The 26,456-nt window shown below is 39.8% G+C and overlaps 1 protein-coding gene across 1 annotated transcript in view; it reads right to left on the minus strand.

Moving 5' to 3' along the window:
* Positions 1 to 1,428: 1,428 nt before the first annotated feature.
* hacd2 (3-hydroxyacyl-CoA dehydratase 2) overlaps positions 1,429 to 26,456 on the minus strand; it is a 42,747-nt gene continuing 17,719 nt past the window's right edge. The window contains exons 2-7 of the mRNA XM_034185868.1: positions 23,108 to 23,225; positions 21,624 to 21,642; positions 14,943 to 15,031; positions 9,465 to 9,586; positions 4,152 to 4,330; positions 1,429 to 2,144 (exon numbers count right to left, since the gene is read on the minus strand). Coding sequence (XP_034041759.1) covers positions 2,062 to 2,144; positions 4,152 to 4,330; positions 9,465 to 9,586; positions 14,943 to 15,031; positions 21,624 to 21,642; positions 23,108 to 23,225 — 610 coding nt within the window. The 3' untranslated portion in view covers positions 1,429 to 2,061. The remainder of the gene's footprint in view (positions 2,145 to 4,151; positions 4,331 to 9,464; positions 9,587 to 14,942; positions 15,032 to 21,623; positions 21,643 to 23,107; positions 23,226 to 26,456) is intronic.

Here is a 26,456-nt window from a genome sequence, read left to right on the forward strand (position 1 = left end):
GAAGCAATTGGTCCTCCTTTCAAGTCATCAACTCACCACCAAACCAGTCGCTGACCTGGACACTACTTCCTCCACACCAACACCACCAGTTAGTCCCTGATTCAGGTCTGGGGGTAAGCCCAGGTTACACAGACGGTTTTGTCGGTGGGCAGTACGTAGACTGAAGTTCGCGGTAGTTCCGGCTGTTTTCGCGGTGGAAAGGGGCGGAGCATTTCGCCGGCGTTTTGAGCGCCGTACTAGCCGCAAATACGCGGATAAAACGCCGCTAAATCCACTGAATAAAGCGGCATTTTGACGCCGTAGCATCCGGCACACGTCAGGCAACGGGGGTTAATACCCAGTTCTATCCTTTACAATCGCAGGTTAAGACGCGCGTGAGAACGGCGGTGTTCTGCTGCTGCTTAAAATGCCCTGTGTACCGCTGGATTTATCCAGGCAAATCCTGCGTTACTCCAGGAACTTTTGCATATAGGCACCGCCCCCAGAGTATAATAGGCTGAAGCAGCTGTCACTGCAGGGGGAGGGAGCTCATCTCTCAGCCATTTCTTTTCCTTTTTCCCCTCCTCAACGTGTTGCTTGTCTCCACCACAGGGCTACCCTCTGCTTCTGAACCAGACCTCTTGGTAAGTCCTTGCCGCTGCCAATTTTCTTTTAGGAGGCATACTGGAGCTTCTCTGCAAAAATATCTGGAGCTGGCTGCAAGTGAGAGGCCTGCATGCAGCGCGGTAGCATTTTTAAACTGACCGCCGCCTATCGGCCGTTTGGAACACCATTAACCGAGAGGTGGCGTTTAGAACGGAGTACTGTCCGTTAGCGCCGCCATTTTGTCTGCCTCTGTCGCCGGTTAAAACGCCTTTGAGGACGCTGATGTGGGCTCCATCGCCGTTTTACATGCCGTTGATTAGGGATACAACGCCGGCCGCCAATTACGGCGGTGTAAACTGCAGCACTACAGGGAGGGGCAGGATGAAATGGCGATTAAAAAGTATCAAACGCTGTTGTTCGCATTGTCTCCGTCGTCACGCGAATTCTCCGGGAGCGCTCTCGGAATTATTCGTCATGTTGAATAATTTTTTCTACGATTCCCGGTAAAGCCGGAATTAAGCCATGCCCCCTAGTGCCGGCGTTGACAACGGCGTTTGATCCTTAAGACGGCCAAAAATTCTTCCGGGACGCTTCCAGGAGCTCTTACCGTCTATGTATAAACGGGGCTGTAGGCTCTGCCCAGCCTTCTTGCCACAACAGGATGTGAGTTTTATGTACCCTTATACCATTGTGACTGGGACCTCCACAAATGACTGGTGTGTACATAGTCACTATGGATTAAAATCATTAACTTTTTTGTTTCATGAGTGCTTACGGGACAACTGGGTGACCAAAAACCAAATAAAGGGGAAAAAAAATGTCAGAAAGACTAATACAAAAAACGGTGCAAAATCACAAAGCTTTATTGAACTAAAGATGGAATGTAATCAAACAGTTTGAATACAAAGAGAGTAAGGACAGAAAGAAAAAAACCTTGAAAGATCTGAAGCGGTTTGCTAAGAGCAGCATCCTGCAGATGCAAACGGCACACACAAAGCAGGTATCGACATTACAGCATCATTCTTCCCGCACCTAAATAAAGACATAGAAAAAGAGGCTCCATGAACAAGCGGCACAAAGAGTACAGTGCCATTTGAAAGGTTCAATTCTTTCAGTGCATGAGTGATTTGTGTGTGTCAGAGCACTGTGGCAATCAGGTTCTGTTCAACATTCAAGTCGAAGTCACGTTCAAACCCGTTTCTTCTGAGCTAAAAGCAACAAAACGAAAGCTACTGAACTGTGTTCATAAATTAAATTAAACAAAACACCAGCTTGTTCCGATGTTCTTCATCTAAATAACCCAAACAATGTCTGGAAAAAAGGTTGCTTGGTAATTAGTTCCTCTGCCAGGTCAGTTCTGGTAGCTTGAAAACTGGTCAGGCTTATTTTTTTGATAAGCAGATGTTTTGGTCGCAGTGGCTTCATCTCTTGGTCATTGTAACGCCTTTGATCGATTTCATCTGGCTGCTGTGCAGATCACTCCACCTTGCTGTAGTCGTCTACGTGGCCTAGCACTTTCTTCCTCTGCCGTATCATGTGGAAGTAAAGCTGGGGGAAGACTAAGGGATAAACAGATTTTGGCTATTCACACAGATATCCAATCACAAAAAAAAAAAAAAAAATCACAAACGAAAAACATTTAATTAAAAAAAAAAAAAAAAATCTGTGTCAAGCTCAACAAAGTGACACCCTTGCTGCAACCACTAATGTAATAACGGTCATTATTGTAATAATTATTGCAACAGTGGTTGCGACACCCTGCCCTGCTCTGCCATGTCAGTTTCTTGCAAAGTTGCACCTATTACATATCAGCAGTAATAAATCTTTTATGATGCAAGATCTGAATAAACAAACTGGTAAACATACTAAAAAAAACAAACAAACAAACAAACACAAAAAAAAAAACAGAGACAACAGAACTCCAATTATCTCTCCTTAACAAAATATGACCTAAATGACTTTCCTTCATGCACATCTTCATAGAGAGTGCCAACATTGAAGTTTCAATGAAACTCACTAAACAGTTCTGGAGGAGTATTACAAGATTCGTGAATAGACTGACAAGGAGATACCTATATGCCCCCCATTCAACAGGATAAACAAAATAGGAAATTCAAAGAGAGGCACACAGTACAGAACAAGCCTGACAGAGGTAGGAAGGAAAAGATTTCAAAGACTCTGGAAAGAAAACTCTAAAGACTCCAGAACTGCTAGTGAATGACTTAGCCAAGTCGGAAATGTAGTTTCAAAAAAGACAATCTCTGGAGACTCACAAAGGAATGGACTGAGACGTTGCAGAAAAAGAAACTCAGTAGAAGAGACACCTTCAAGCCAGACTGAAGTATGCTGAGGACAAACTGGAGAAAAATTATGCATACTGGAAGCATGTCCTTTGGTAAGAGGAGATGGCCATAGAGATGTGGCTTCTGTATGATGAAAGGAGAGGCATCAAACCCAAAGAAGACCATCCCCACAGTGAATCACAGTGGTGGAAGTATTGTGCTGTGGGGATGTGTCAGTGTCTCTAGAACTGGGAGACTCCTCAAGGTGGAAGGAAGGATATGTGAAGATTTTGAAAGAAAACCTCAAGCAGTTTGCAGTAAAACTGGGTCTGGGTCATTGCTTTTTCTTCCAACATGACAATGACCCAAAACATACATCACTCCTGGTGAAGAACTACATCCAGAAGAAGTGGACATTACTGACTGGCCTGCACAAAGCCCTGACTTGAATCCCATTGAAAATCTGTGGGTTGAACTGAAGAACAAGGTTGTTCAGGTTCAAATGTGGAGGAGTTTGAGAGATTTGACAAAGAAGAATGGACTGGGATTCCTCAGGAGACATGTCTGAGACTTGCTGAAAACTACAACAAATGTCTGCAGACTGTTATCCAGCAAAAAGGACACACAACTGACTGTTAGCATGGGGGTAATAATTTTGTCCTTGGACGTTTTTGGTTTTTGTGAAATCATTTTGTTTCTGTAGACAAAGTAGCATTATGTAAGCATCCAAAATAGAACTAGGATGTTAAGAAATGTGTTAAATTCCTTGGTCTGCTGAGAGAGAGAGAGAGAGACAGAAGAAAAAAAAAAAAAAACAACCTCTTGGGAAAATTTGTCAGAAAATGTTAAATTTTCTAATAATTTTGTCCACGGGACGACTTCTTTATACAGTTCCTCCATTTTCAGGGCTCATAAGTAGTAATTGGATACATTAATTATTTAATTATTTTTAAAGAAATCAGATGATGGATACACGAACATTTCAAAATGGTGTTCTTTGTCTGGCAGGTGAGAAAAATATGATCACTATGCTGTAATTCAGAATGTCATCATTAGAGTGTCACAATTCAGGACATTCTGCCAAATTTCAATATCAAATTGTCAAGTGAAATTTTCACTGACCTTAGGAACCCCACACTGGGACTGTGATGTTTGTGTCAAACTGAACAGACATTAGGCACTTTCAGATGTGTCAAAATAAAATTAAAACTGTAAACCAATCTAGAGACATCTAAAGCCTAACTGACATCTAAAGTGTCAATGTGGTGCCAGTTGCTCACTTACGGGGGATGTACGAGATCATGACGAGGATGAGGAAGGTGTAGTAGTCAAAAGAGAAGTTGTACTTGTTTGGGAGAGTGACAGAGTACAGTCCTGTCTTCTGCACGTATGGCAGTGCTGCATAGATAGTCAGCAGTTCTCCAGTCACTCCCATGGGATACAGCACCATGAAAAAGGTGTACCTGCAGACAGGTTTAGCAAAGCTGATTAAAGATGCAGAAATGATCGCCATTTTGTCACATTCATTTTTTTTTTTTTTTTTTTTAATGGTTCATGTCCACTAAAAGATTCCCCCTCAAACTTCACTGTGTAACCAAGAAAGGCAATGTGCAGATTTCCATATTAAATCTTTGATGAGGGCTCATCTTCTAATCACCCGTTCCAAATGACGCACCAAGTATGAACACAACTGTACAAGTCCCAGCACGGATCCTTCACTAAATTTTCTATCCATTACAAGCTGCCTCTTAAGACACAAACACTAATGGCCCCCTGACACAAGCATGACTTTTGATTCGCGCACTTGCACGCCCGTCGTCATGATGAGCCACGTGCTGTGATCCCAGCTGGACGCCATTCTTTGTTCCACCGCCTGCCACACACACTGCGCTGGACGCTGTATATAAAATAATTACTTCATGTCAGATTAATCATTTTCTCTGCAAATTGGCTGTTGAAAACGGCTCTAATCACTTCCTGAATCACAGAGGACCACTTCAGCTTCAGCCGTTCACACACGCACGCCTGACAAGCTGCAGAAAGCATTTTGAGACGTCTAAAAAGGTAATTGTCATGTTTACAATGTCATGGCTTAGTAAAACAGTTGTGTTCTTTCCTTCTTATGTGCAGCTGTTAAACTGTGTATTTGATAGATTTAACATCTTGTTATAATCCTTCAGACAAGCTGCGCTCTGATGCCATCCACTGACGTCACCACTCGCTCTGTTCACTTCTATACTCGACTTGATGAGCTGCATGTCGTGCTGGTGAGCAGATCACACCGCGTAGCACAACATTTATGTGTTAAGGATTTCTTGAACACTCCAAAATTCTCTGTGCGCAATAGCACGCGCCGGCGTCCCTCTCGTGTTTAGTCTACACACGTTAAAGACGAGTTTACTCTCCAGCACGACACTGGTTGTGCAAGTGCGTGAATCAAAGTCACGCTCGTGTCAGGAGGCCTTTAGACTGTTATCTTGGTTGTAAATGCAAATGACTTACATTAAACAGACAGATTTTTAGGGGAGGTGATGGTCTAGTGCTTAAGCACTGGGCTTGAGACCAGAGGGCCCTTGGTTCAAATCCCAGCCTGACTGGAAAAAAAAAAAACAAACAAACAAAAGAAATCGCTAAAGGCCCTTGGGCAAGGTCCTTAATCCCCTAGTTGCTCCGGATGTGTAGTGAGTGCCTTGTATGCAGATGGAAAAGTGCCATATAAATGCAGTCCATTTTATATTTTAAGATTAGGCTTAAAACTTTCCTTTTTGCTAAAGCTTATAGTTAGGGTTGGATCAGGTGACCCTGAACCATCCCTTAGTTATGCTGCTATAGACTTAGACTGCTGGGGGGTTCCCATGATGCACTGTTTCTTTTTATTCACCTCTTTTTGCTCTGTATACACCACTCTGCATTTAATCATTAGTTATTGATCTCTGCTCCCCTCCACAGCATGTCTTTTTCCTGGTTCTCTCCCTCAGCCCCAACCAGTCCCAGCAGAAGACTGCCCCTCCCTGAGCCTGGTTCTGCTGGAGGTTTCTTCCTGTTAAAAGGGGGTTTTTCCTTCCCACTGTCGCCAAGTGCTTGCTCATAGGGGGTCGTTTTGACCGTTGGGGTTTTTCTGTGATTATTGTATGGCTTTTGCCTTGCAATATGAAGCGCCCTGGGGCAACTGTTTGTTGTGATTTGGCGCTATATAAATTAAATTGATTTGATTTGATAGGAGCAAAGGAACTTTTTTTTTTTTTTAATTTTCAGTGGATCATAATTATTTTTTATACAACTACACAGACTTCTGAATTGAGAGTAAATTAAATTTTGTTTTTGTGCCTATCTCATAAAAATCTTCATCATAGTATGGCTCCTCAAAGATTTGGTGTAGGTTTGGAGTAATGTCTTCATAGAGTAGCAGATGCAGCGTGAACATGATAAAACCTCTGAATAGTATCCACTGCATGCGCGCACACACACACACACACACACACACAAACCCTGGACTTTAAAATTCATTTCAAACCTCAACAGCAGTTTAGCAACACACTGTGATGAAGCAACTACAGTAATTTGCTGGAGCAGCATTTTACCACAGCTGGAGTACCCACAGGAAAAGAACTGTCACACAAGTTACATGTTCTTTTAGGACAATGACACACTAGGCTGCACTAATGTTCCACCTTGTAAATTAGAGTTCACAAAATTGCAAAAGTAAGTTTGAATTTGTTCAGTTATCCGTGGCCATGAAATGAAGCAATTTTGACATTTTTCAAATGTCACTACACACCACAAAATTAACTCCTCTGCACAATTACACTGTACACTAGGATGTTCCATTGTTCCTTCTGGCGATTATGATGTTAATGAGCTGTCTCAGACAAAAACATGCAGAAAAAGAGAAGTTGGCTGGATGATCATCACCGATTTCCACAAAACTTTCCAGAAGTGAAAAATTTGACCCATAACATTTTTTCACTCCATAAAACATTCTGAACAACTTTAGACAATTTTTAAAATGATCCACTTTTGGCCATGCTTGCCGTCTCTACACTGAAATATAAGTAAAAAAGCCGATTTTGAAAGTGAATGTTCTCAATTCTTGATACCTGTATTGCTATTCCCTGTGTACCAGAATTTGGGAAATATATTTTTCTAAATGTTTTTAGTGTCTGTAGAGTGGCATACTGCAGTATAAATTAGCAAAGTGACCTTTTCTGTGGAATGTCAAATTCCCTAGTTACTGTCTGAGCTGTCTCAGAGAAAATCATGTGGGGGTGGCTGGAAGACGAGGCAATCACCAAAATAACCATACAAATTGATTCTGCATACTGGTAAACATAGGAAAGCACATCTTATTTGCTGAAATAAGCAGAAAATGGACTGATTTATAATTAATATCGGCATAATAATCGAGGGCCACTTTTTCATGTCATCTTCCCACTCCTTTATGACCCGTGGGTGAACCAGAGTCATTCCCTTTGAGCTTTTCAAAACGGTTTTGTTTCTACCCATGTAATATCTTCCATTTTTCTATATTGAAACACGGCTCACCAGAAGTCCTAAACCAAAACGGAAATGCCGCTGTTGTAAAAGTGGGTGGGGCTGAATAAGGTGAATAGGATTCAAAAAGTGTCAATAACAGAAATATAAGGAAATATGCTGCAGAACGAACCGTGGTTTTTGAAGGTCACTGAGCCCCCGTATGAGGAATCACACTCACTTTTTCTATCTGTCAAGAATTGAGAACAGATATGTCAAAGTTGGCCATTTTTATTATATTTTTAATGTAACAATCTGAGGCCATTTTGGACATAAAATTTTGAACTGACCAAAATTGAAGTAAAATTTTGCCTGATGGAAAAACTAACTTTGCCATTCCTAATCAATCTACTTGAAGGGGATATGATGAAAATTTCATCAAAATCGGAGTCGGTCATCCAGCCACGACCGTATGATTTTCTCTGAGACAGCTCATTAACAAACTGGCACCAGTCAAGGTGAAGATGTTGATATTTAACAGCCTTGTCCATTGGGGATCGGTATCGATAAGATTTTATCGATAGATACCAATATCAATTCCCTTATCGATACCTCTTGTGAATTTTCTGTGTACTAAAAGTAGGCTTTACAAGTTTTCTATGTCAAATCATTTTATTGAGTCTTAAAGTAAATACATATGAAATTGTTAACTGGATCCTAGATCTCTGGACATAAATAAACAAAATCTGTAGTTTTTGTCAAAAACATTTCCTTTCAGGCATGAATGTCACTCCATACCTCTGAGCTGAGCTCAGCTGCGCTGCACATCAACATCAATGTAATTCATAAAGAACGCAGGACGTCTCATTTTGGGAAGAAAAAAACATTTTGGTCGATTGTAGTTTATTGTTTGTGTTACAACAATTGGAAAGAGGTGTCATTTGATTTAAAACAGCGATTCGCTTTGAAGTTATCAATTCCGACTGGACTCTAACTTGCAGACCCGCTGCAGGGTCTGTAATCAACGTAGAAAAATTATAATTTTCCCGACAAACATCCTCAAAAACAACTGCCGCTCTGAAGGACCAATAAGGGAACCGTTAAGCAAAAAGGTTATTCACGTCGGTGGATCGAATCAATTCTTAACAATCCCTGAAAAGAAGTGGTTCTCGATGCTCATCCCTAGTGTCCATAAACATTGACAGTGATGCAATTGTAATTTTGTCTCTGTGCTTCATCACAGTGATGCTGAAATGAAACAGTAGTATAGACCGGAAGCTTCAATTTCAGGGGCTGAACAAAAACATCACATTTATCATTTAGAAATTGCATCCACTTTCATACGCAGTACCTCCATTTCAGACCAAATACCGGAAGCAGTGACACAAACTAAATACCCGGATTGTGAGCATGACTGCACTTACAGCCAGTTTTCTTCATGGGAAGATACTTAAACAACAGATGCCATTTAATCCAACAAACAGGATGAGATTATTACTGAAATAGGGCAGTGCAGTCTCGTTTGTACCCTGCGTGATATTGCGGGATGTGACCATTTATAGGGACAGCCACTCCTGTTGTGCAATACGGGAAAATGGTGTACCGTTTTTGGCTGCAATCACCGAAGCAGTCGCGAAAAGTGCAGTTTTTCGGTTCCCGGTGGAGAAGGGAAGACGAGGCAAATGGGAGACGTTGTGTCGGTAAGTGTTAGCCTACACAGCTAACCAGAGTAGCTCCGTTCTCTTGCCTGCAAAATTGCCTTGACATGCTTGAGCTCTGGGTAGGAAACAAATCGCAACACGTCCACTTTCCACCACATTTCTTTGCATTTTCACTTTGTTTGTGGGTAACGAGCACAAAAACTCAGAGAAAATTCTGTGTTTTTGGCCCCAGAAGTAGGGAAATTACGTCATATTTTACCCCTTTAGCGCACACCCTCAAACAAGACTGCACTGCCCAATTCAAGCAGGATTTGAAACTAAGAACTAGCTATAATCAATTTTGTGTGTTTTTTTGCCGTTAACCCTGATTTTAACAGAATATTTCACAAAATTTCATCTTTAATAAAACCATAAACAATGTTTATGAACATCAGAATTGCCGGTCTTCGGCTCGGTGATTCAATACCTTGCCCATTTGATAAGGTAGGGCAGATGGTTGAGAAGACTGAAGGTGTAGAAAGAGTAGCGGATGATCTCCGTGACAGTCCAGGCTGTTACAAACAGCAGCACACTATCCTCACTCTGCACCTGGAGAAACAAAAAGCATTATGGCAGAAGGGCCAAGAAAAGGAAGACCCTGCTCTGGAGCTTTGATTCTTCTAAGTTAACATAAGCGTTTCATAGCACAACCATGTAATTTGTTTTACATACTAATCAATTAACCCACACTCCAGACCACCGACTGCTGGCCTCAGATACCCAGCTAAACCCGTGGTTTTCAAATGAAAAGAAAATAATGCAGTACAGAACTCGAGCTGAAAAGACTCTGACTCATGTACTAACAATAATCACAAAAAGGCATTTTGGACTTCGACTGACCAATGACCACCACCACAGACAATCAAAGTCTCAGAAATTTTTCAGCAAACCTTTACATTCCAAATTATGTTGCATTTCACATATAACAAAAATAATTTCATATTTAAAATTTAAATTAGCCAAAAAGAATACTAACATAAAATAATTGACAATTGAATAAGTTGTACTGAAGTACATGCCGTGCATCGAGAAAGTATTTACAGTGCTTCACCTTTTCCCACATTTATGTTAGCCTTTTTCCAAAATCACCCTCAAAGTTAAACTCACAACACCCCATAACGACAACATGATTTTTGTATTTTATTTTCACATTTATAAAAATAAACAACTAGAAATCACATTTACATAAGTATTGTTCAAAACTTTGTTGATACACCTTTGGCAGCAATAAGCGAAGTGCGCATCTCAGGCCGTGCCGTGCATTATGGGCAGGCTAAAGTTTCAGTTCAGTTTCAGCTACCAACCAAGCTATGCCGGCGGAAAGCAGAGAAGAGTGCTGTGATTTGGATCGTTTCAACCGCTGGAAAGTTGACGATTTAAAGCGTTTTTGTAAGCTCCGCGGATTGCCTGTTACAACCAGGACTACGTACGGCAGTGGACAGAAATGGAAAGAAGAGCTGGCTGTGCTTGCGTGTGCTGCATCTGTACAGAAAGTACCGTTAGTGCCGACAAAGGAGGAAGAGCGCGCTGCTGTCGAAAATGACCCATGCTTGTTGATAGTTGGAGAAAAACAAATTTCTGACCCCTTGAAGGCAACTGATGGATGGTTAGACGAAGTCCAGAGACTGAAACTGTGGATATTGCAGAATATTTGCTAAGCAGGGATGAGAAATTGCGACTCCGCCAGCTTCATAATGACGACAATGACGGTGAGTCTCACATATAACCTCTCTGGTGTCACGTTTGTTTTGATAAATTGACAGACATACAATGATATGTGCATGCATGCAGTTTGTTTATAGAACATGTCAATTTTACAATATTACGCGCCACGGCATTCATGGCGCGACATTACAGTCATACGCCGATGCACGAAAACGGCGGCACGGTTTCAGGATATTGACAAAATAAATGTGCAAGAAACTTACAATAGTCCGTCTTTTATGTCCGTCTGGAACTTTCTTTTCTGTGGTGAAATTGTGTAGAATGAACGGAGGTTTACGACCACATTTCTTCTTCTTTCCGTCTTTGTTTGGACTCAGCGGAGGTTTGCAATCGTGTGTTTTCAGCCAACTTTCAAGCCTATAAATTCTGTTTGAACATTTGAAAACAGCACAATGCGCCCCTGTCATTATTGTATGTGTCGCTTAAGGCTTAAAGCCTTTTAAACAGTCCCTGTAAAAGCCTTAACTTTTACACTCCGCTAATGCTACTGTATACAAAATTCAATGGGAGCAGTGTGAGTGTGGTAGCTGGGATTTTTGCCCCCGTTTGACCCACGCATGCGCAGATGCAATGCGCACTTCGCTTATTACAGTCTCAAGTCTTCTTGAATACGATGCCACAAGCTTGACGCGCCCATCTTTAGGCAGTTTTTCCTGTTCCTCTTTGCAACATCAAGCGTCATCAGGTTAGATGGGGAGCATTGGTGCACAGCCATTTGAATATCTCTGGAGAGATCGGAAATCAGATTCAGGTCTGAGCTCTGGATGGGCACATCAAGGACATTCACAGAGTTGTCCTGAAGCCACTCTTTCATAGTTCCTGCAAGCATTATAACAGAGTAATGGCCTGTTACGATGCTGCCTGAAAAAATAATTACGCTGCAATTGGGCCGTTTTGTTGTTTGAGGGTGTATAGCGGGAAAATAATCATTTTTCTACGCTGATTGTGGACTCGCTGCTTCTCAACAATTTATTCATCAACCTTCATCAAAACCATTTAAAGACATCAAACATGACTCATCTTTCTGCAGATTAAAGCCGCTAACCGGGACACTTGCCTATTGTTGATTAAACATTGTTTCTCCAAATGCTGTGGCTCTGTAAAGTAAATATGGAAAGATATTTACAGATTCATCCTTCTGGAATCAATAACGTCAAAGTGAATTGCCTTTTTAAATCAAATGACACCTAATTCCAAACACTGTAATACAGACAACTACAACCAACCAAAACTGTTTTTTTTTGTGTTTTTTTCCACAATGCGAGACATCCTCCATTCTTCTTGACGTGCAGCTGGCTGCGAGACCACAGCTCAGGGACTGTCAACAAATTACCATGGCAAAAGGCAATGCTTTGATAAAAACTTAACGTCACATTTATGGTTTGTAGTGCCACAGCACTTATACTGGAAAATGTACTATTACATAATTTCAAGGATTTTTTATTCCAATAAATCTGAATAAAATCTCTAACTTTTTATTTATAGCTTGTAGTGGAACCAAACTCATATGACATATCAATGAACTCCCTCGGGTTGTACTTGGGGGGGGGGGGCTAACTTAAGCGGCCCCTCAACCCCAGCTTTCTAAGGTGATTTTTCCATCCCATTACTCTGCTAAAAAATCCCTGTCCTTTGATATCTTGGCTGTGTCCTTAGGGTCATTGTCCTACTGAAAGATGAATTGCTGCCCCAGTCTGAAGTCAAGAGTGCTCTGGAGCAGGTTTTCATCCTGGACGTCATCGTACTTTGCTGCATTCATCTCTCCCTCGATCCTGACTAGTCTCCCAGTTCCTGCCGCTGAAAAACATTCTCACAGCATGATGCTGCCACCACCATGCTTCACTTTAGGGATGGCACCTGGTTTTTTCCAAACATGACGCCTGGCATTCACACCAAAGTGTTCAATCTTTGTCTCATCAGACCAGAGAATTTTGTTTCTCATGGTCTGAGAGTCCTTCAGGTGCCTTGTGGAAAACGCCAGGTGGGCTGCCATGTGGCTTTTACTAAGGAGTGGCTTCCATCTGGTCACCACAGAGGCCTGATTGGTGGACTGCTGCAGAGATGGTTGTCCTTCTGGAACATTCTCCTCTCTCTGCAGAGAAATGCTGGAGGTCTGACAGTAATTGGAGTAGGTAGGTACAGAAAATGAATGAATGCCTTGTCCAAGGACATAGATGGGTACCATTTTTTTTTTTTTTTTTGCAAGAAGAAATCTCAAGCAGACAAGAGCCAGGAGGGTGACTATCTGTTCAGGCCACAGTACCAGTAGCAACAACAGCAAAAAAAAAAAAAGGCCAAATAAACAAAAAATATCAAACATGCTAGACAGAGATGACTGAACTAAACATCCAGGCACTCGTACAGTCCTGTGATCAATGTGACTGACCACTTATTCCCAATAATAACGTGGAAAAATACAGGCCCACAAGTAGGCCCAATAGTCAAGTGACAACTTTTAAAGTCCTGCAGATTCTAAATCCATGCTTAATGGGCACCACCCCTCAACAGTCGTCCTATTCAGTTGCAGTTCAGTTCAGTTCATGTAAATCCAAACAGTCATCCTCCCAAGATCCTCCTTTGTGGAGCTGCTCTTCAATAGCCAGATTTTTATTTTTTAAACTAAATGTAATGCAAACATGCATCTGTGCATGTACACCATAAGCCTCATTACATGATGTGATTGAGGAAATCTCAGCTCAGATTTGGAATCAGCACCTCAAAATTACCCCAAATCAGTTATCAAAGTCCATGCAAGAATTTTTTTATTTTTTTAAACCAGTGTTGTTATTACTACTTGAACAGTACAGCCGTCAATTCATTCAACATCTTTTGGGCTAAAAACAGCCCTGGTTTCTAACCTTACTGATAAACAAGAATCATGATCAGTGAGCAAATACTCTATATACACTGTCACATGTTGCTTCCATAAAAATCTTGTTATGCATGCAACACAACTAACAAATGCTGCAGCACATTTATTCGGATGGGGTGTTTAATACAGGGAGGTGGGGTAATTATTACCAGAATTCCTCAATTTTGGACTAATCTGAATGCGCAGCGTCAGTTATTTTTACCCGAGGCCAAAATATGGCCATCGGGTATTGTGAAGACTTTACATCCTTCTGTCCGTGCTCAGCGTAACTTCACTCCTATTACTCTCTCAATTTCAACCATGCCAGAGCTACAAAAACATATAAACTTGTTGATGTTAGTGCCTGAAATCCATGCATTCCTTCACTGTACATCTTTGGACCACTTGCTTTGGGACATGCATAACATGCAACAGGTAAAGCACACTGAAGAGGTCCGCATGGACATAAAAAAGAAAGTGGCATAATAAAAAACACCCACAAATAATGTGAAGCTAGACAAGAAGTAACTGTTGAAGCTAATCCATTCTGAAACAGAGCTGATTACAAAGGAGAATTAAAAAAAAAAAAAATGCAGAAGCCTGGTAATTTTCCTTTTTTCTGTTCTTTTTTCTCGAGAGGTGACGGTGGTGCAACAGACCAGTTTATTGAGTATCCGCACCCATCTCTGTCATTTATACCAAGATTTCATATCCTGTGCAAACTAGCAATAAATATTACATTACTCCACTTACCCATGTAAAACTAATGTCACCCTAATAGCCTTGAACTCTGTAATCTTTCAACGGTTCACTCCATTGTTGGTACAGCATTCATTCTCAAAACAAACATTACATTGTGATGATGTAAATGTGCTCAGGCCTAGAGCGCAGGCCAATGGGTGAGTGGGGAACAGGGACAATCTTGCTCTTGTATGAGCCAAAGCAACCGAACCATGTGTGAGCACATCTTCAAAAGCTACACAGGGAATAGTGCAACTCCACTAAAGGACACCAGAAGGAAACAAAGAAAGAACAGTAAGACAGTAAAAGAACCCAAGAAGACAAGCAGATGATAGACTGACAAGTGGCATGCTGAGTGATTGATTTTATTCCCAAAACATGTACATGAATAATAAAGAAGATAAATCCAAAACCTTTGGACCCTGTGCCCAGCCTCAAGATATCAAAACTCTTGTGGGCATGCCCCAAATCCCCAAATGTCCCAAATGTACTAGGAGCACAGCATCAAAATAGGCCCTCAAAACTCTCTTGGTGCTTCATAGCACAGGGTTGGACTCCACTGTTCTAGATGAGAGAAAGGTATCCTACCTCTCTTACACTGTGTGTGACAGCCCACGTGAGGAAAACCCGGGACATGACCTGAAAGCCTGTTAGGACCACAGAGGATGGAACAATTCCTGGGAACAAGATAAGAGAAATGCATTTACTGGGAGTGACAATGCTACTAGCAGTATGTATATAATGTTTGGTGTGAGGATATATGATCCAACATTCAATCAAAGAGGGGTCTTTTTCCAGGGATGTTAATCCAGCATTAGTTTCACTTCTTAAAAAAGGAAAGGAGCCGGTGGAGTGCTCCAGCTATAGTCCTCTTTCACTTTTAAATGCAGATCTAAAGATATATGCAGTCATTGGCTCGTCAACTTCAAGGCCACATGACAGAGTTGGTTCACAGTAACTAGACAGGGTTTATAAAGTCTAGATTGGCTACAGATAATGTTAGGAGATTATTACACGATAGATGGCGCTCAAACCTTAAGTTCCCCTGCTGCTGTCCTCTCATTAGATGTGATGAAGGCCTTTGACCGCCTGGAGTGGCCCTTTTTGTGGTCTGTGTTTGAGTCTATGGGGTTTGTCATGCTGTTCATTAGCATGATTCAAGTGTTGTATAAAAACCCAACAGCTGTAGTGCTCACAGGCAAAACTAGCTCTCCTCCTTTTATGGTTTCCAGGGGATCAAGACAAGGCTGTCCTCTCAGCCCTCTGTTATTTGCCCTCTCTCTTGAAGCACTAGCACAAGCCATCCTCTCAGCCCTCTGTTATTTGTCCTCTCTCTTGAAGCACTAGCACAAGCCATCCGCAGCTCAAGTGCAATCTCTCCAATTTCTATTAATGGAACACACCATCACATTTCACAATATGCTGATGACATCTTATTGTATATAAAAGATCCAGTACAATGTATCCCACATGTCCTGTCAACCTTCGAACACTATGGCAAGTTTTCTGGCTTTAGAATAAACTGGCAGAAAATCAGCTTTGCTACTGTTAAATCAGGCTATGTGTAATGTTCCCATCCTTGTTACTATCCCAGTTACTAAAAGCTTTACTTATGTGGGGATAGACATTTATTCCTCTATACAAACGATAGCTAAAAACAATTTTTGTAATACACTGAACAAAGTTGTGGCGGATCTCGAGAGGTGGTTTAGCCTGCCAAATTCACTTTGCGGCAAGTTGGCTATAATAAAAAGGAATGTCCTGCCCAGAATCAATTTTGTCAATTCAATGCTTCCTCTTCCTCTGCCCCCTCAATATTGGAGTAAATTGCAATTAGCAATAACAAAATTTCTATAGTGTGGTAAACGACCTCATATTAAGCTCACCACAATGCAGTGAGAAAGGTCCCTCCCAAATTTCAAATTATAAATGGGCCTTCACACTGAGGCCCTTATTAACTCTGTTTAAACCTGATGCACAGGTGTTGTGGCGAGCTTTGGAAGAGTGGAGGTTACTTCCATATTCTGTTGCTAATATAATGTACTCTATTTCAGCCCACCAATGCCGTTTGAGATTTGGTGCTATAATTTCAAATTTGCTTTTTGTATGGAGGAGAGTGGAGAAACTAGTTGGTTGCTCTTCCGGGTGGGGCCCACATTCTCCAATATTTAATAATGATAAACCGTTAATTGGCGGTCAGCCAATTTGATTTCCTGACTGGGAAAGAAAAAATATTTGTACCCTTGGCGATATTTATGGAAGGGGGGTTACTTACTTTTCAGAGCATACGCATTAAGTATGATATCCAATATACTAGGGCTGAAACGATTAATCGAGTAACTCGAATAATTCGATTACAAAAAATGTTCGAGGTAAATTCTGTGCCTCGAAGCTTCGTTTAACACTGTAGTACATATGCCAGGCCTGTGTGTGGCACTGCAACGTCTGCAGAAAAAAACAAGACTGGAGCATAACAGCTAATCAAATTAGCAACAATAGCTACCGCTTTCTAACGTGACACAGAGTAAAATAATGCCTTTTAAAAGAAAGATGGTCCACTCTGATCATCTGAAATAGACTTACTGTGCATTTAAAGCAAAGCAGTGTGTTTGTCTATTTTTAAAAAACACACGGTCTGCTCTACGTGGGGAAGGACTATTGACCTGGCGGCCGGCTGCTTGCTGTCTCTGTGCCCGGTGTGAGGGGCTGTCAGACCGGGCGAGTCACAGCTCTGTCCCCGGCTACACTGACAAACAGCAGAAGTCCACTCTTTCTTCTGTTTCCCTCAGACTCACACTGAGTGTTTGACTTTTTAATTTTTGCTTTTTGGGCAACACACAACACTTCACAAACACGGTAACTTAAATAAAATAATAATTTAAAAAAAAACTGACTGAGGCTGCATGTTCAACCTCCATCTGAAATGCATCTGCTGAATTGCAGAGAAAGAGGGATTAAAAAATACATCACGCAGGGTCCCAGTCCATCAACCTTTATTAAAAACAAACAAAACAAAAATTAAAAATGGTTAAATTTTACAAGTTGGAGAAAACAAAACAGAAAGCCACATCCCATCGCCATTTCAGCAAAATGCCAACACTTTGGCGCAGTGACATTGTGCCATTGCTTAGGAAGAGCCCTGGACAATTGATGTTGTTTAAAAACGCAGAAGTACTTTTTATCCGATTACTCGATTAATCGCCAGAATAATCGATAGAATACTCGATTACTAAAATAATCGATAGCTGCAGCCCTACAATATACCTTGTTTTTCTTTTATTTGCAGTTGAGAGCATCTTTAAAAGACAGTGGTGTTTCTTTACAGGACCCTCACACCACATTCCCTTCATAAATTGTTCCACTCTGCTGGAAGCACGCGTGGTTTTGTTTCGAGACTATCGCTTTTTGCTGCAGCATTATTACAGACCCCTGGCATTACACACGATATGGAGGAGTGATGTTCCAGACCTGAAACCTACATTTGATTGGGATAGAGTCTGGGTTAATGTGAGATTAGCATCCAGAAACCCTGACCATGAGCAAATATGTCACAATTATATACATAGAGCATATTTAAATCAGAGGAAGCTTCACTTGATGAAGATTATTAATGATCCAACATGTACTCTCTGTACTTCTAAAGTGACAGGCAGTTTTTTTCATATGTTCTGGGAGAGTGCCCCTGTGGCCGAATTTTGGAAGATGGTCGCCATTAACCTTTCTAAGCTGTTCAAGATCAGGTTGACCTGTTCGCCTGCTACACTCATTCTGAATTACTTACTGGGGCTGGGCTTGACACTGGACAAGAGAAGAGCACTGTTGGCTGGATTTATGACTGCAAAAAAGCCTCCACACTCACTTTCTTTCTGAGAGTGGGTGATGACATACTTGGACATTGCTTATTTGGAGTTGTCAATAGCCAGAGTCCACGGAGCCAAAGAGTCAGCAATAAAGGCATGGAATTCACTTCTAGCTACCCTCCATGAACTTCAGGTGTAACATATGACAGGGGTTTGGAGTTCTGGATCCAGGGAGTGGGTTATTTTTGGGGGTTGTGATTTTTGTTTTCTTTTTATAATGCTTGTACCATGGGTTAAAGCAATAAATTTTCATCTGACTGAAATTTTTTCCTGGCAAAAATCAATGCCAGCAATTCCATAAAATGTGGCGCAGTGGGTGCTCACACTCTTTTTTCCTCAATAAATACAATAAACACATTATACAGTATACAAATCTCCTCTAAATAGCCTCTAAGGAGAGGGGGAGAGAGAGAGAGAGAGAGAGAGAGAGAGAGACAAAGCATAAAAAGAATGCAAAACTTGAACATAAAGGTACATAAAAGGGTGTTGGGGAGCGGGGTGTAGTCTTGATTCTGGGGGGTCTGGGGAATCTCCCGCAGAACATTTTTAAAAGAGCAAGTCAAATTTTGTGTATTCTGCTGAATTTTAATGGGTATGAAGTCCTCTGAAACAAAGAAAACTCAGTTCAAACTGTCAAGTAAAAACACATTATTGATTATGGGGGGTCTGGGGGTGCTCCCCCAGAAATTTTTTAAAAGAGCAAGTCAAATTTTGCATATTCTAGTGAATTTTAATGGGTTTGAAGCCCTCTGAAACAAAGAGAACTCACTTAAACTGGTCAAGTAAAAATTCTTTGTCTTTTGTGGTATTTTGATCGGTTCCATTCCAGTAAATGCGCCAAAAGGGTGTTGTGTCGCTGGCTGTACAGTCAATAAAGTACAAAATTAGGGCCTAAAGCAACTAACATTGTTCTGCTGTGCACAAAGTAACAACGTCACCCGTTTTGAAAACACATGCGTACTGAGAAACTCAAAACTGGCTTATTGACATTTAATCGGTAAAATGCTCTCACTCGTAAAACAAAATAGGGCAGTAAATAACGATTATTTTAGTAATCGATTAATCGGTCGATTATTTTTTTCAATTAATCATTTTTTTATTTTTTACTTGCATGTGAGTTTTGCCATTATTTCTTTAAGTGAGTTATTAAAAAGGCCTTTATCACGCAACAATAACATTTGACCTTGTAACAAAGTTATGATGTTATATTCTCATCAAAAACATACCTGGAGTAGTGTTTTGTTTTGTTTTATTTTGCACATACATACATCACTGACACACCACAAAGAGATTTCCATCAGGTTTAACCCGCTTATGAGCATTTTTAGATGCCTACAGCAACTATCCCAACCACTGACAAGATATTACAGCACGAGTCCACGAAAGTATTTTAAAGGCCTGACTAAAGTGTAATATGTGATCTTTAATAAGATATTTTCATGAAAAAAGATATAAATGTGCAATTTACTGCATTTTATTTTTTTCTTGTGTAAAAACACAGCTTAGATGTGGTTTGACCAAAACAAATTGTCATTAAACTTTGAAAACAGGAAACATGAAACATGAAGTGGAGGTGTAAGAGTCACTAGGTATTCACAGGAAAACAGTTATTTCTATATTTATTATTTACTTATGTTCATTGTTAGTTGGTTTTATCTTTTCTGTTTTGTTTTATCAGGTTCTTTTTGTCCGTTTCTCTAAAATTGTATTGTAGCATCATTAGTTATTATTACTGTTGCTATTATTAATATAGTATAAATAAAAATGAATAAAAATTACAATTTGAAATACATTTGACTCTTTTACGACAACAAACACGGAGCCATTAATTATTATACAGAAAACAAATGCACACAACGTGCTGAGATGCGACAGCTTAATGCTAACTTTAACATTGAAAACGCCATAGACATGCTAACGCGTTAGCATTGGTCCCGTTTTTAAGTTGTAAAATACACCTATCAACTGTTTCAGAAGACCATAACAGGTCGGTTTAACATAAAAAGGTAAATATTACTCACAGACATATGCTCTTTAGGGTTTTAGCGGGGAAAAATTAAGATAAAGCGAAATAAAACAAAGAACTGAAGCAGCAGATAGAAGCACTGCTTCATTGATTCAAGGGTCAAAGCAAAGCCACACCCTGCTCTACTTGGGGAAGGTCTGCCAGTGTTCCCACGAAGACAGGGAGGAGAAGGACCATGCCTCATGACAAGCAGTAAACAGAGCGGAGAGGAGTGAAAATTCACACAGTCCCTTTCTCTGCGGTGCGGCGCCATCCACGCTGAAATTGCTGCTGCTTTGATTAGCAAAGAATGGGATGTTGCTTTGACAATGAGAGTATCATATTTCGTCCCCAAAACACACATGACACCACGTGCGCGCACTTATGTGTGGATACATTTTTCCAAATGACGGAAATCCGTCGTGGTGACGGAGAACTTTAACCCACGGCTTATACTTAAATACATATGTAATTATGATTTTCTTTCATTCACTCATATTTATCATGGCTATTTCACTAATTAGATTTTTTTTAAATTTTTAAATCCATTTTGCAATTAGCTGTTTATGTATATTTGTAGATGGGCATATGTATAGATTGGGATATATATATATATATATATATATATATATATATATATATATACACATACACATATACACACACATACACACGAGTAGGTAGGTAGGTAGCTAGATAGCTAGGTAGATAGATAGAGAATCATTTATGTAATGGGTATATGCCTATTTACATTTTTTTTCTCTTTTAATAAAATAAAATAAAAATTTGATTAGAAAAAACTTGGTGTAAGGATTAAATAAGAGGACTGGCAGGAGAACCAGTGCCATAAGAAATTACATCGTGGAAGAATAGCACAAAGAAGGCCGAGGTTAAAAATAAAATGTGAAATTCCAGCTGCAGTTTCCCTAATAGCACAGGGGAGATTCAAGCCAAGATTTCATCCATTTTTATAGAAGACATTGTGAATAATTACATTTGCAATTAGTTAAAAAAAAAACCTCAATTACAATTTATTTGTCCTGCATAATCTCAAATGACAAACACTTTTGATGTCAACAGCTGTGTTATCTAGTAGTATAAGCAACAGGTTGGTCATCGTCATATACCAAGGTTCTCGAAAGAGAGCAACACCTCCACCCTAACTATTAATGCGGGTACATTATAATTTTGCTAAGCGTGTTTGTAATACTATACTGTACTTGAGTTATTAATACATATTTGATTAGCCTGAACATTAATGGAGCTACATGCTCTTAAGTCAAAAATTACTACAACATACCCCATTTGAAAGAAAGAAAGACCAATAAACCTCTTTGAAGCAGATAATACCTACAATGAGGTTCTACTGATAATGTATATGATGGAGGCTGAATAAACACTCACCGACAGCACAATGCAGTATCTGTGGGGAAAAAAGGTGTGAAATTTAATTCATCAATAAAAAACAAAGAATTTCATTGTATTACATTTCAGTTTGTGATTTACTGGGGAAAAAATGCCAAATTTCGCTGAGTTTCTTAAATATAAAATCTGCTGCCAACATTTACATTAAAGGAGTGGAGGCCTTGGTGGCCACCGGACCAAGGGTTTGGAAATTAATAAATGGAATCTTTATTTTGAGCATGTAAACAGATTGAAAAAAAAAAAACACAAAAAAAACAATAACACAGTAAAGCAAGTACGTGCAGGTTTCAGAATTGAGTTCACATGTCGAAAAGGAGTGGGCTGAAGTAATAAACTTATATAGCCCCACCTCTATAACTTAACCAGATTTAACTAAAGATCCAATTAAAGAGCGGGGTGGGGGGAGACAAAACAAACCCAACCAAAACTGACAGTCTTATTCCAACGTACATGCAACATTAGCCACACCCTGCACCTAATTTCCATCATGCATGTGACAATATTAATCCATGTAACAAGACCAAACAACTATACAGTAAGTAATATACAGCAAATAATTTCTGATGCATAAAACGTAACTGAATTTTAATTTGAAGAAATGAGATGACAGCATGTTTTGTAGTTTTCCTTATGTCATATCCCATGGGCCTGTCTGCCACTTGCTGAATACTGCCATCTGGTAGACTTGTCTGGGCTTGTTACATGGAATAATCTTATCACAGTTGATCAGGTCTGGGTGGTAATGCTGGTTTCACATTTCTCTGCACCCAATAGTACAATATGGAAGCACCTTGCTTCCTGGATGGCAACAGACATGGCCTCCTTGATGGATGCTTTACCTCTAGCATAAATATTCAAGATTAATATTAAATGGAAGGATTAGTGTTGAGATTCTGACAACTTTTCTATCACTTAAATATCCAAAAGTTCTACTCAAAGCACATTTACCTCCAATATTTGGATATTTTACAATAAACATTCAAACATAGACAACCCATAAAACAACTTTTTTTTTTTTGTCTAGATTAGATCATTCTAACTTTAAATCTTATAGTCCAGGGTTCTCTCCAGCTCAGTTGAGCATAGAGGACCCCTATGCTGTGATTTAATCAGCATAGGGGGCTTTATTGTTTGTGTTTTTTTCTTTTTTTAAATGACATGTCACACATTATTTAACGTCCCAGTTGGCAACACAAAGTGGCCCTCAAGATACAGAAAACAATGTTTCAAAGGGTTATAAATTTCAAAATTTTCTTGCAAGGATGCCCCTAGATCCTCATACAATACACACGCCTGCAACAATCATGGCGTGGCTATGCCCCACTGGTGAGAACCCTGTAACCTAAGACTTGGTTGAGTCAAACTTACTGCAATAGTTCAGGTATTGTAGTGACCATATTGTTTAAGATACAAATAAGAGAATTACAACATTCTCATAATCAGTACAGCCCAATTCAGCTCACCTCAAGAATTGCTCCCGTCTGAAAGAACTTCAGCGGTTTCTCTATGGAGTAATACAGGCCATGGTAGCTGCCTCGGGCTAGATAAGCTCTAACCAGGCCCACCGCTATCACCAACCACCTGCAATACAAGAAAGTCAATCAGTCAAATCGCAAATTTCTCACCACTAGTGGTTTTGAGCAATTTGCAGCTCAGTGACACTCCAAAACATAAAAGCTTTCTACTCCTGAACATATGCTAAGAGCCTGCATGTCACTGGGAAATTTTAAAGTAAGTAAATGCTTAGAAGTGACGGAACAAAGCAATTGAGGTGGGGCGAGAAAAATTTGAAGTGTAATATTTGGTGAACTTTCATACACAAAACCAGTTGACGTGTAAACTTGGAATATAGTGAGTTTTCACAGTAACGTTAATAAATTAATCCAAATATATAACCAAGACAAATTATTAGTGCTGGGTTGAAAAGATCGATTTACCGATTATTGATTTAAGATATAGATACATATATATATGCACTTCTCAGCAGCATTATAACAGCGTGCATGAAAATTACACTGCAGTTGGGCTGTTGCGCTGTTTCCAATGGTGTGTAACAGGAAAAATTAAATGATAAGTTCTCTACACTCGATTGTGGATCCACTGGTTCTGATTTAGAAGCAGCACGTCCACAATTTATTCATTAACTTCTGTCAAAGCCCTTTAAACATGTCAATCATGACTACCAGGACTGTTGTTGCGGACAAGAAAAGAGAATCGTCCATTGTTTAATTCACACAGTAGTTTCTTTTTTTTCTTTTTTTTTGCGTTCCTCATAACGTGCCATTTACATGGGACAGCACATGAAGGTTCTCTATTTTAGATTGTGGGAGCCGTGTTCTCCTGCTGCAGGAGAACTTCCCCCCACTGCAGGGGGAAGTTCCAATAGCCATGTTCTCCTGCTGCAGAATGCTGTGCAGCGAGTGCTGCAGGCGTGAGTTTTGTAAGGGAGACCGGCACCATTATCCCCCAGAAAATTTTCAAATTTATAACTCTTTGAGACACTATTGCCTGCACTTTTAGGGCCAAATTTTGTCAAGTAGTATTAATATGTTGCATAACTAGTTAATCATGTAACAGCTCAGAAACAGTTTTAATAACAAGAACCCAAAAATTGATATTGGATCAAAGTGAAATAATCTATTCTGAATCTTAAGAATCGGAATTGAATTGATTCTTGAAATTTGAATCAATACCCGCCCTACAAATTATATACTGAAAGCAGCATTCTATTTCACACAAAATTCTGCAGTAATAGTACACTGTCTGTTCTTTTACAGCCCTGATATATGGAGGCTAGATTACTGTCTCAACAATCCAGTTCTACACCGTCTTTTCAAAATGGCCATTTTGTGTTTTGATGACCAGTCTGAGAGCAATGTGTGGACTTCCAGCACTGGGATTAGGCTGGTTTCATGTACTGGAAGGGCACTAGATTAATAGCAGAGTGGCCATGTTTATCAGCCAATCAGTCTATTCATCGATTACACATCATAAATAAAAGCACTATTAAAACAAATATCCACTGCCCCCCAATAATCCTGAGCCTCACCAAATCCTTTCATAGTGATATGAAGGAGACTATCCAGTTCAACGGCTCTACTTCAGTACCTTTTAACACTGTCAGCGATATGAAACAGGGATGTATCTTGGCCCCAACACTCTTCGGTATATTCTTCTCCCTGATGCTGAAGTAAGCCTTTGAACATGCCTTGGAGGGCATTCAACATACAACTTCTCCCTGGATGCGAAATTTGACATCAGGTTGGGGAAAACAGACAACGTCTGGCCATCTCACTTCTAGAGCATGTAATAACTCAAAGCTAACCAGTAAAACAAAGATGGCCATCTATAATAGGGATAGGTATTGATCGATTCTGCTTATCGATCTGATTCCTTATCAATTCCCTTATCGATACCTCTTGTGAATTTTCTGTGTGCTAAAAATAGGCTTTACAGGTTTTCTATGTGAACAACATTTTAAATTGGTCACTGGATCCTTGATCTCTAGACATATAAAATTTGCAGTTTTTGTCAAAAGCATTTCCTTTCAGACATTTTGGCATGAATGTCTCTCCATACCTTTGAGCTGAGCTCAGCCGGCTTCAGCACGTCAGCGCAGGACGTCTCATTTAGGGAGGAGAAAAAAAAAAAATCTAAAAAATTGATCGATTGCAGTTTGTTTGTATTACAAACAAACTCGGTGCTTGGAGCTGTGTGAACAGAATGGAGGACAATTCTCGTTTCTTTCTCACAAGACAAGAGTCCCAGTTAGTGACTTTAATCCGCACAAAAGTGACTCACATTTGACATATTCAGGGAGGAAAGTGGTGGGGGAAAAAAAAAAAAAAAAAAAAAAAAGCTGAAACCCAAAATTACCTCCCAACACCCGCACGAAAATTTTTGAATTCTAGAAGCTCTGAAATGCAATCTGGGACTATTCCAGACAATAAACTGTAGTGAGTGTAGCATCCATTTTTGTGAGAAAAAAAACCCAACTTTCCTTATTCAAATTCATTCTAGCAGTTTTCTGCTCTTACTAGGATGCAGCAGTTTTCTAGCTTGGCAGATAGTTCTGGAGGAAATCACTGAAGAAATTAACAAGTTGAAAATATGGTCTGACCAAAACAAACTGTCATTAAACTTAAATTAAACAGGGATGGAGGTGTAAGAGTCACTAGGTGTTCACAGGAAACAGTATTTCTATATGTATTTATTTAGGTTTTATCTTTTCTGTTGTGTTTTGTTTCATTAGGTTATTTTTGTCTCTTTCTCTAAAATTGTATTGTAGCATTATCAGTTATTATTACTATTATTATTGTTGTTGCTATTATTATATAAATAAAATAAATGAAAAAATATTCCAATTTGTAATACATTTGACTCTTTTACAACAACAAACGCTGAGCCATTAATTATTATACAGAAAACAAATGCACACAAATGTGCTGAGATGCGAACAGCTTAATGCTAACTTTAACACTGAAAACACCATAGACATGCTAACACTTTAGCATCGGCCCCGTTTTTAAGTTATAAAATACATCAACTGTTTTAGAAGACCATAACAGGTTGGTTTACCATAAAAAAGGTAAATATTACTCACAGTCATATGCTCTTTAGGGTTTTAGCAGGGAAAAATTAATATAAAGCGAAATAAAACAAAGAACCAACGAAGCAGCAGATCAAAGCACTGGTTCACTGATTCAAGTTTCAAAGCAAAGCCACGCTGCTGAAACGGTTGATTGCAGACCCACTGCAGGGTCTGTAATCAATGTAGAGAAATGACCATTTTCCTGACAAACACCCCCAAAA

Source organism: Thalassophryne amazonica, chromosome 14, assembly GCF_902500255.1.
Source record: "Thalassophryne amazonica chromosome 14, fThaAma1.1, whole genome shotgun sequence".
Classification (NCBI taxonomy): Eukaryota; Metazoa; Chordata; class Actinopteri; order Batrachoidiformes; family Batrachoididae; genus Thalassophryne; species Thalassophryne amazonica.